The sequence below is a fragment of the Rhipicephalus microplus genome, chromosome 7 (assembly GCF_043290135.1).
Source record: "Rhipicephalus microplus isolate Deutch F79 chromosome 7, USDA_Rmic, whole genome shotgun sequence".
NCBI classification, from domain to species: Eukaryota; Metazoa; Arthropoda; class Arachnida; order Ixodida; family Ixodidae; genus Rhipicephalus; species Rhipicephalus microplus.
This window is the reverse complement of record NC_134706.1, coordinates 34,656,047-34,668,096: the sequence shown is the minus strand read 5'-3', so window position 1 is coordinate 34,668,096 and position 12,050 is coordinate 34,656,047. Positions and strand designations below refer to the sequence as shown.

Below are 12,050 nucleotides of genomic sequence, written 5' to 3'. Positions count from 1 at the left end.
GGCGCGCGCACGCATCCGATCTGTGAAGTCAAAAACAATCGCAGCGCTGGCCCTCTCTAGCGGAGGCCCTCGTGGCTAATACAATGATCCAACTAGAAGTGATTAAAAATCAAATATTCCTTAAAAACATATGGAGCAGAAACTTGACCATTGGTGAATTAAACAAACAAGTACCTTCTTTAAGCATACTGGTACATGCTTCACTGCAAATTGTGAGGGCTACACAGTGAATGAAAGACGGCAATGAATGTTTCTAATATTGCTACACTGCAAAAAGTAGTGGTTTTCGTGGCTGTTTGATAAAATAGCAATAATAATTAGCTTCAACAAAGTTCAGTAAACAGGTATATTTAGTTCAGCAAACAGGTGTAACGATTTCAACGAAGGTCTTGCAGTAGTGGAGAGCTTTTCTGGGGGGGGGGGGGGGGGGGGGATTGACAAGTGAGATTGCAAGATTGTAATGCAAGAGTAATTATAGATCATTCAAGCAGGAATATGTTCTTAACCCCGTGATGAAAATCTGATCCAGGCATACGCGAATTTTGGATTAAACGGGACACTGCAAAGTCACACCTGCCTATTCCCAGGTGCACGTCTTCTGCGTAGAAACTACTGAGAGGCTGCGAATGTTCAAGTGTTGATAGCCACTAATTTATGATCAATTTACTGCAAAATACCGAGCCAGTGCCCCCCCCCCCCCCCCTTTTTTTTTTCTAGAGGTAAGTGATGTGCACCAGAGCAGGAGCAGCTCTTGCATTCCCCTCTTGCCAGTTTCTACAGTCTCATTCACTCTTTCAGAAAAAAGCGAATGCATGTGCACTTAATAAAAGAAAGTTATTTGATTAGAACCACATGTGTCTATTTTTAATTCTGAGTAGCTCTTTCTGCTCCATAACCAAGCAAGCCCCATTCCAAATCTTGTTGGATTATGTTTTACAGTAGGGGGCAGGGGGAGGTGCTTGCTCAGGATTTTACGGTAAATTTTTTTTTTGCATTGTGCCTTTAGAGGCCACCAATGGAAAGGTTTTGCTGTAACTAAAGTAGTGAGGACTGGTGAATGAAAGATCAGTGAACAGTGATTATTAATATACCACCTATAATCGACTCGGCCAGATTAAATGTTTTTGTGTAGTCGGCCCTTAACTCTTTGATGGTCGATTTTTTTGCAATGTGCATCCCAAATATGTATTTTTCTAATTAGCTGAATTCAAGAAAAATTGGCTAAACTTTTTTTGGTGACCATAAAGTGAAAAACAATCACTTGTTGCACATGGTTTATCGTAACAGCAAGCTAAATTCTGAAAAACCCTATACTACCGTTGAAAAAGCATGTGCTGAAATAAACATTAGTACAGTTCATAAACTTATAAAAATAAGGGCACAAATTGATGTCAAATGGAAGCGCAGAGGGAGAAAAGCCACTTTTGGTGCAGTCTGCATTGTCACATTGCGTATGCTTTTGAAATGTCACTCGTTCATCAATACCCGAGTTTTAACTCGGATGTCGCTCCTCATATGAAGAGCCGACACTTGCCGAATCAGATTCTGTTTCAGCAATTGAGAGACGACTTGGAGGAACTGCTGCTGGACTCAGTTGCAGCAAAGGAACGGGCGCACACTTCCACAGCAAAATAAAACTGGGTTGGTGAGTGCACCGAAGAAGACTTCGAAGTTTTCGGCGTGTTCAAAAAGTGTAAACAAGCCCGATGCCCATTATAATCCTTTGTCTTATGTTTACCGAGCGAGTCCTCAAAACGGGAAACAAAACCACAGCGAGGTCATTTATGCAGGTGCATGCGTGGAAACAGATGTGATCGCGTATCGGGGAAACAATATCGAGAGTAACAAATCGGTCATCTTTGAAAGATTTCAACTCGGAAAGCCTTCGGTTTTGCGGTTGCATCACGCGGGAACCCGCCGAAGGATAAAACTAAAACTAGCCGGTGCACCGCTATAGTAAAGCATAAAAAAGAAAGGTGTCGATGCTAGAAAACAATTCCATGTATTTGCACATTGTGGCAGCATATGCCAAGTAAAAAAAAAGAATGACCAAAAAAGGCACGTCCTAGACATGCAAGCAATAATCTACATGTACGTCTTTGACAGTCTCAGAACTTTGACCATCCTTTGGCTGACAGCCGATGACGTACATGTTCATATGCAACCCTCAAAGTGTTAAAGGCTGCTGTAATCAATGTTGCTGTAGAGAGCTGTTGCAGGGACATTACAGTTTTTACTGGTCTCGTGTCATCATGCTGGGAAAGTGAGGCGCTATAATTGTGCTGATCCGAGCTTAATGCGGCGAGCCCCTAAAATCACAAACGCACAAAGCTTTCTTTTTCTCAAAGGACTGAGACACGGTGAAATGTTTGATTAGGGTATATAACACTTGCATTTACGAACTGGGCCATAGTTGAAGCTTTCCGTCCTCTCGAAATGGAGCGTGGCACCATTATTTTTTGGAGGGCCCAAGCTAGTCTTAATTAGTGGCGTTACTTTTGTGGAAACGCCTGAAAATGCACCTTTGCATCAGTGCATTCCGGAAGGCTTCGAGAGCAACCTGGCATTGAAGTATTTCCGAAAAAAAAAAAAAAGAGCAAGGTGCCACTGACTGACGATTCAAGGGGGCTAGCGCTCTAACCTCATTATGAGTTGAGGTCTAGTGTGGGGTGGCGAGGTGAGGTTTAGCTGCCAATGTGACAACTGTGCTCACGTTGCGCCAACAGGGGCCTTGAGTTGGCCAGCTTCTTCACCTGAACAGAAAACACGCTGAAGACACACTAAAAAATCCCGAAGCTCACGAGCATGAGTTACGCATCTGCCATGTCAAGAAGTTAGTACTAAGACAAACAGTCGGCACACACTGAGCATAATGTAGGTACAGTGTTGCCGTTATCTTCATAAACAAAGTGCTTAAAACCACTGAACGTTTATTAAAACAAACGAGACAGAAATGAATGTTCATATTAAAACAACACCACAAAACAACACTTGTGCACAAGCTCTGCAGTGCACAGGTGGGTACAACGAAACTGTGAATGTTAGTTCGCTTCATAAGCCCTGTGCCACAGCTCACTATGCGCAAACATACAACAATGATAAATCACTAGTGCGCATTAATGTTGGCTTTATAAAAAAAATTTCCGTAATGTTGAGTAGACTTCTGCTGCGTAACGGGGCATCACTGAAGCTCTAATAATCATGAGTGTAATCAGAAATCATTTAGAGCATTGGCAAGCTGAACAAAACAAGTGTAACGTGGGTTCCATTTAATTTCATATATTGATTTACTTCCAATATGAAATTATGATGATGGTGGCCATGATGATTCACAGTGACTCAGTGCAATGCAGATAATGTTTTGTTTTTCATTCAGAGAAACATAGAAAATGTTACAAGAACAGAAAAAAAGGGCAAAGATACAGTTGCAGTTAAACAAAGGCTCTTCCATGGACAAGAAGTACAGTATGACATTTTCCAGAAACTAGGACCACCGCAAGACTTACACACATGAGCAAAAAAAAAAAAGAAGATTGAAGCATTTGCAAGCAAGTAGTGTAATCAGTGATCACACTACTGCTCACACATTTATGTAGCATATACGCACATGAGTAATTAAGCAACAAACTTAGCTGCACCCCTTGACTAGTGCTATAAGAACCCCTTCTAAATCTTAAGACGTTAATCTTAATCATAATATGTAATAAGAACCCTTTCTCAATCTTACAAAAACACAAAAAGATTTATACAACTGAAATGAAAGATGACAACCCAGACACCGGGTCCTCAAAAACGTCCACACAATACAACATGCCACAAAGCACATCTGGCAAACACTTAAAAAGAAGCACGCTTGCATCAACTCCATTGAAAAAGAATATTGCAAAACAAACTGAGGTAAGTTTTCAATGTTTTCTGCAACTAAAAGAATTTGTTACCTATAGTTGCACAGAGTACAGAAGTCATCAGTTCTTCTGATGTTCATTACAATAAGTTTTTATGGCATATTATTACAATAGCCCTAAGGAGCACGTCACACTTTTTCAAGAACTTTGCCAATCGTGCACACATACCCCCGATACTTCAATTTATGCCACTCAGACAGACCAGGGCAACCGGCTCACATAATAATATACCCAGACACAACCAAATGCCTGAAACGAAAACGGTATTTATTTATTTATTTATTAGAATACCCTCAGGGCCCGTAGGGCATTACAGAGGGGGTGGGTACAACATTTCTAACACACAAGAAAAAAAAGACAAAATAAAGAAACAAGTGTCAGATGCGCTAATCGGGAAGGCAACATAAATCAACTAAAAATGTATAAGAATTCAAGCACATACAAGACAAAGATAGATAATGGAAACTGCGTATAGTTACAAGCATTGCTGAGAAATTGCAGTCTTGAATAACAAAGGGTCTGTACTGTAAACTAATATCTTCCTGAATGTATACAACCTGCATTCACTTTCGGAAGCCACCTTTCTTTAAACACTGAACTTAAAACGAAAAACACGACCATCAGAAAGCTGCCTTGAACGATGCTGGACACTATGATGACCGGCCAGCTACAACTTGCCTAGTTCAGTAAAGAGCTGCTTCAGACTGGACATGTCCGTGATCTTTTGCACAGTCAGTACCACCTGTCTTTCACCCACGTACACACTCACTCGTCGCTCCCGGTCGAGAACAACCTTCTTGCAGGTATTCGTGTCGGGCCCATTGTTCCAAACCAAGTGCAGTTCGCTGTCGTCCAGGCTGGAATCCCAAGGCATGTCTCGGACGGGGCACGGCAGCTCCTCTTCAATGTCTGCGAGTGTGAGCTCGTAGTCGTCGTTTGCCACGTCCCCACCACACTCTTGTGGTCCCCTCCCATTCGGAAATGACAATGAATTGTTGGCGCAAGACGCGAGACCGTTTGTCGGCGTCTCGCACAAGGCCGCGGCCGTCTGGGATTTTTCACCTTCGACCTTGATGTCCCCAGCCGCTTTTTCCAAGGGGAGATTGATGAATATTCCGTTCATCGGCATGGCGGGCGTCGTGCTTGACGGAGCTGGGCTCCGCACAACTCTGCCGACAACTTGCGGCAACGGTGTCATCTCATGGCCTTTCGTGATGGATACCGTCGACACTCGAGTCTGGGATTGCGTTGCGACAGTGCCTGCGGGTACCGAGGCGGTCACGGGTGTTGCTGGTGCAATTTTGGTGACGTTGTTCTTGGAGCTGTTGCTCTTTGAGGTCGATTTCGGATTCCTGGATGGAAGGACGCCCTTTTGTAGACCTAGCAGGCGCTGCTGATGCCGCACAAACAAATTGTCGTGGAAGTGGCGGTAGCAGACACGAGGGCTGGCGGGACGGTTCCCGCCCAAGTCAACGGAAATTTCCTCAAGCCACAGCTTACGGGTCGGCTCGTCTTGCGGAACCGGAAACAGCCAGAGCCCATCCAGGTTGCTCAGGCCTTGCGAGGTGCAGTTCTTCACGCAGCAGATGTATCTAGTCCCACCATTGCGGCTGCGGAACAAAATGACAAAAGACGCAACTTCAATCAGGGGCCACACTGTCTAATTGGCCAATGTTTAAAGGACCACTCACCAGGCCCTATAACAAATCTTAGTTAGACCGTTGAAGTTGTTGCGTGTCCAACGACGCCATTATGCCATGAAATTTTTTTCTATCGGTTTATTACGAACTGAGAAAACAATTTTTTCGAAGCAGCGTGAAAAGAAGATGCGAGGAGGCGAGCTTTAAACCCTTGCCGCTCACTCCGCATAGCCTTCTCAAGTCAAATCTCTTCCCTACCCGTTACAGCATCCGACCAAGAAGTCACGTGCACATGACGCGCCCGAACAAGCCCAATCTTCGAGCACGCGAGCGGCATTGTTTTGTTGGCTAGTGTTGCTTTGTGTTCCACTGGCTGTTTCTTCGGTGTGGTTTGAAAACGCTGGCTTAGACGCGGTAGAATAGATGAGCATAATGAGTGCTCGAACATGCAGGATCATTAATTTCTTTTCCAGGACTAGGCGTCTGCTTGATCTCCCAACCACGGGGACACAAACACATGCCAAACGCAGGCACATTAGCCCTGCATCTAGTTGGAATTCAAGGAAGAAAATAGAAAAGACGCACACATTCCCTTACTGGGTCTCATTATTTATCTCAAGTTTGATTCATCTATTCAAGCAACAAATTTCATAAACTACACATGTCATGATAAATATTTTCGTGGTGTCACGTGCTACTGTTGGCAACATCAGATCTCTGTCGTTTACCTAGACGACAAATGTCACAGCACTGCCACGTAGGCAGACCAATTCTTACATGCATGTCATGCTCTCAATTCTCTGGACGCGCGCCCGTGAAAGGAAGAAGAGCAGCATTCCGTCTTGAAATTTGACCCATTTCCGCGATCTGTAGCGTTGCAAACTTTGGCAGACATGATCGTGAACCCTCCAAGTATGCATTGCACTTGTCAGCTCAAAATTGTCAAACCTGGTGAGTAGCCCTTTGAAAGAAAGAAGTAAAAAAGAAACGGATGTACATTTAACACGTGCAAGTTATGATAAAACAAATGCTACTTTTCAATGGGTGTTGTTGCAAGCCATTGCATGTGGATTTCTTATAAGACAGACAGACCTATGCAAGAATACCGACTACCTAAAGTGTCGTGGTATGCAAGCTACACTTGCATAAATGTGATGAAGGCACCTTAACTTCGTGACGTGTCCATGTGCTGAGAGTTGATGACTGATTTGCCCTCATGCTGCCAATCCTTAGCATCCTCGTTAGCTCCCAAGTGGTACAGTGAACCTTCCGGGACAAGCATTGGTCCCGGGACCCTCGGACAAAGAGAAATTTCGCTCTAAATAACTCATAATAAAAATTGTTCACTCTTCACTTCTCAAAACCACCATACAATTACGAGACATGCTGTAGTGGAGGGCTCTGAAAATTTTGACCACCTGGGGTCCCTTAATGTGCACCTAAATCTAAACCCACGGGCCTCAAGTATTTGTGCCTCTATCGAAAATGCGGCTGCCGCAGACAAATTTTGCTTCAACTAAGAAGCTTTCCCTTCCGGCAAAAGCATGATTTCCTCATGGCTTTGCTCTACAAATGGGTGCGTATTGTAGAAACGATCAACTGAAATGTGTCTGTGGCAGGGGGATAACTAGCAAAGCAGTGAAGCGGGCCACTCCTACACTGCAGGTGGTTGAAAAAAATGCGGGAGATGATGGATCAAACAATACCTTTCTTAAATTTAGAGTACAATGAAGATGTTTAGGTCTCATTCTTTAAAGTTATTCAATGATAATAACATTTATGTGTTTCTTGATCCCAAATGTTAATACGGACAGATCTACTTTTAAGAATGCAGAAACGAGAATGGAGACTCCGGACAATCCCCACATCAGGCGACAACTGAGAACACACTGTAAAATCACACTGTCGCAAAATATACTATAAGTGTCCATGCATGCATATGAATAAGAGTGTGATAAATAATACTCTGTTTGTTGCAAGCACTTTCGGTGCAATTCCCATCGCAATAGCAAAAATCAGGCTTCATGCCTGCTGAGAGTGCTCAAGTTTAAATGCTTTGCTGGGTGAAGCCTGTTCACTGGACAGCAAAATAGGCATTTAGCATTTTCTTCTGGAATATGCACTTGAAATGTACTGTTGTTCCGTGGCAATATGCATATCAAGGCCACATGCTTTCAAAATGCATATGATAATGTGCAAAAGAAAAAAATGCTATACTGAAATGGCAATGGTAGCAAGTCAGAGCACATGGGCCTTTTGAAAAAGAGACACAGACCTGTCACGCAAGAATGCTAGTTGCATGTAGTACAAAGTCGTGTTCATATATAAGGAAGTTCCAATACACATATTCTCCTGTGACGAGTGGCCACCAGCCTACAACGCTTCAAAAATCAAAATGGTCCCACTAAGTTCATTTTGCAATGCTTTAACTAGAGCAACTCATCAATCCACAGGTTTAACAGAGACCGAGCAATGTTTTCACTTACGTGGGCGGTGTGATGTTTGCCTCTTCCAACCCGGTGAACCCTGGTTTGATTACGGTTATTATGGTCCCTGATGATGGCGTTGAGGCCTGCACGACTGGAGCGACAACTTTCTTCGGTGGCTGGGGAACCAATTGCGACTCATTGCAAGTGCTCGAGCTGCCCGACGAAACACGGCGCGCCCTCTTTGTTGGTGTGTGCGCAGTCTTGTGGTGGTGCTCGTCAGAGCCCAGCATGAAGTCAGGGTCGTCGGAGTCATCCATGCTGTCTGACGGTACATCGAGTAAGTCGATAGCCTCCGCTGAAAGACGCCGCACTGCAACAAAAACGGCACCACAAGCCGTGAAAGCACTATGCCAACTTCGTCGACAATCGGCAAGTGATCTTAAGCTACAGACACATACCATGTTGCTAACAGTGGTGCCACTACATTTGATTCACACTGCCATAAAATGCTCTATCTTGACACCTATGTCTGCAGCGAAATTGCTTAGTGACCAGTCTGTCCTTAAAGGACCAGTGAATGACTTTAAAGTCCAAAAATTGTTGTAAAGAGAAACATGTGCACTTTTACTTCCTGAACATGCTGCCGCAAAAATTTTGCAAATATGTGCTATATTAAGGAATTCACAGGGGCTGGAACATGGCGTTCAGCTGGTTTTAAATTTTCGCGCGTCCTCGCCACCCCTCCCTTTCAGAGGGAGGGAAAGGAGTGGCTGTCGTCGTGACTCCACCCACTTCGACAATGTGACAAGACGTCAGCGATTGACGTCATCGGCGAACTTGATTAGTGGCAAAGCACTTACGCTTGCTGTGATACCCGGTTGTTTACTATTTACCCGGTGTTGATGCTTCTCTGCAGCCCAGTCTCTAGATTTGCAGCAAAACTGTGTTCCGAAACCCGGACGTACAGTTGGCCATATGTTTCTGGAGTTCGATTTTTCAAGAGCAGACTGTTGTGCCATGTGTGAGCAGCAACACAAAACACAAAAAATTCTCCTAAGAGTGGGTATGCTGATCAACAGGGGTCGTGACAATCCGCTCACTCCCAAAACCTTGGTTAGTGAATGTCCTGATTTCTTTTGGGGCATTCATGGACCCAGTTTGCATGGAGCCTATGGGGAGTTTCACAACTCTTATGATTGAATAACTCGGCCATAACTGTGGGTGGGAACTGGAACAGTTGTCGACATCACTGCTGTTTGTTGAGATCTGGTTTAGACAAATCGACGAGCTGCTTGCTACGTCACGTTGCCAAGTTGTCGTCACTGCGCGGTCAAGAAGTATAGGTCAGGTGTAGTAAAGGAGCGCGGGCACTGTTTTTCGAAATGGAAGCTCTGCGCGGCGCGCAGCTCTGTAATATTCAGAAAACGTGATTGCTGCAGCCTACTCTCCGAATTACCGTGCTTGTTTAGGTGGTGTAAAAAAAAAAAGTCTGAGCTTATTGACTGGCCCTTCAAGGGGCCCTAAAACTACGTTCGAGATATTTGTTTAGCATTTCAAGCACATGTGTGCATCGACTTCAGTATGCCACCAACGTCATCAGTGCCAAACAAGGCAGCGCTGCATGCCGCATCAGAACATAGAATAAGAAAATCCTGAACTCCTGTATGAGCCTCCGGGTATTCCCAGTCATGGTCGTGCTGTTACCAGGAGGATATGATCATGTCAGCATTTGAAGAAACCAGTTTGCTTCAATCACATACGCAAAGTCCTCGCATGGTGAGGAGGAACACTTGGTCCGGAGGAGAAATGAGCGGCATAACAGAGCGTAGTGAAGGTAAGAGAAGAGAAAGAAAGAGCCTTATTTCAATCATGAGACGTGCTTAACGTTTACGATTACACCACAGTTTCAGCACCGCTATTACAGCGCCATTTCAAAAAACTTTTGAAGAAATATCTTCTTTGCAGACTTGTGAACATAACAAACAACTAAACAAAATGTCAATCTCCAAATGTTTTAGAGGCCCTTAATATGATAAGAAGGTTGTTAGCTGACACTTTTTATGCCTTCAGCATTCCATTTTTGACTACAAGGTGGCAGAAAAACGCTATATTTATGAGTGTTGTTGCTGTAATGAGACTTGGCCCTTGCATGCATATTAATCTGATCTAATATGCAAGCAGAGAAAACTAAAAGACGATTTTGCTTTTTGCATAAAACAAATTCCCTTATGTTAAGGGACACACAACCAGCAACTCTGTTGTCTAGGCAACGACACACTACAAAGTGGGCACACGTGCACTATTCACAACACACACACACCCCATAGAGCATGTTTCAGAGTGCAGTGCTTATGTGCTAATGCCAGCCTGACACATTAACGCCAGCGAGATCACAACTACCGAAAGGAAACCCCAAATGGAGCAACTGTTTCTAGAGTGTTTAGAGCACTTTACGTTGTTCCTCCACGTCGACATCTCCAAATCTTTCTACAAGAGAAATTGTTTTGTAAGGCAAGGCATTCGCAAAAGACTGTACTTGAATTTGTGTGCATCATAAGAACAATTGAAAAGACTAGGCAGCTATAAAAGACCTTCTGTTGAAATCACTGCAGTGACATCTCCGGAGCCACCTATTTACCTGTTTGATGTTTGTTTTGCACACTGAATGTATGTATACACAGCCAATTCATAAATTATTATTGCAGTGCCTTAGTTAATTGAATGTCATACTCAATGGCTGAATTTTTTTTTTTTTCGCTATTTGGGCATCTTTATTATAGCTGAGTTAAGTGGTGCTCATAATACGTGGATTCATCTCAATGCACTGGCAGGCTTGTATATTGTTACCATCTCAGTGCATTTGCTATACACCTCAGAACACCGTGCACACTATGTCACATATACTGCAACAAGTGGTGCTCATAATACGTGGATTTATCTCAATGCACTGGCAGGCTTGTATATTGTTACCATCTCAGTGCATTCGCTATACACCTCAGAACACCGTGCCCACTATGTCACATATACAGCAACAGTGCCAAATAGCCATGCTTTTATTCTGGTGTTGGCACAAAACCAAAATTTAAGAAATGGTCAACCCAACACAGAACCTTGAAATGCAACATTTAACATGGCGATGTACAAGCACTTTCGATTGCGATGGTGCCGTGACAACCGTATTAGGCAGTAGCCAACGCCTGCCACTACAACAAAATGGAAATAAGTACCAACACTCGCTCAACCATCTGGTGCACATTGTACTTGATTTTTTTTTTACGCCGCTTCAGCCAACCATCCTCACTGAATGCTAATGTTCTAACACCGCTGAACTCCCAAAGGAGTTCTCAAAAAAAAAAAGTTAGGCCTATACCATGCGTTCGTGGGAATAACATATCTCGTTACACATGCAGTAATGGAGGGCTCCATGGAACTTTAACCACGTTTTGGTTCTCTAATGTGCACTGATATCGCACAGTACACGGGCCTCTGGCATTCCGCCTTCATCAAAAAGCGACCGGGATCGAACCGGCGTCTCTTGTGTCAGCAGCTGAGGGGTTCGGATTACGCCACCATGCAGTATTACCCACCAAGAGCGTCAAAAAGGAACGTCTCAAGCCACCCCAGTGTGCTAGCGCAAGATAAAACCGTCATGCCACGCAGTGCGCAACGCGCCTTCTGCTTGACATCTAAATCGTCTAGAAAAGCAACGAATGCCGCTGCTGAAGGCCTCAGGTCCGTTATAACTAAACCGTCCGTTGCAAAGGCCTCCAAAACATGACGACTGGCTATATCCCATGATCCCCATCAGTGAAGCGTTTCCGCTTCCCGGTGTCACTGGACAAGCCTTCAAAAAAAATTGGGACGTTAAACCCCACATATTAATTAATCAAGCCTTAAAATAGAAAAGTCGGCAAGGTTCCGTTTGGCGTTGCATAAATCAATTGCCAGACTGTGGGGTGGTTGTTGCTAGACTGTCGCCAAATTTAGCAGATAAATTTGCCCCTGTAGTTGAGGCTTTTTTGCGAGGGTTTAGTGTCGTCCTTGGTGCATTTCGCGAGTTCGTGAGCTACGTTGGC

General features: G+C 44.0%; 1 protein-coding gene across 3 annotated transcripts in view; it reads right to left on the bottom strand.

Annotated features, from left to right (window-relative positions):
- Positions 1–2,913: 2,913 nt before the first annotated feature.
- LOC119180350 (uncharacterized) overlaps positions 2,914–12,050 on the bottom strand; it is a 50,514-nt gene continuing 41,377 nt past the window's right edge. For 2 of the 3 annotated variants that reach the window (XM_075868994.1, XM_075868993.1), the window contains exons 3-4: positions 8,032–8,344; positions 2,914–5,515 (exon numbers count right to left, since the gene is read on the bottom strand). In XM_075868994.1, the coding sequence (XP_075725109.1) occupies positions 4,573–5,515; positions 8,032–8,344 (1,256 nt within the window). In that variant the 3' untranslated portion in view covers positions 2,914–4,572. The remainder of the gene's footprint in view (positions 5,516–8,031; positions 8,345–12,050) is intronic. The other variant, XM_037430841.2, reaches the window with a different exon arrangement.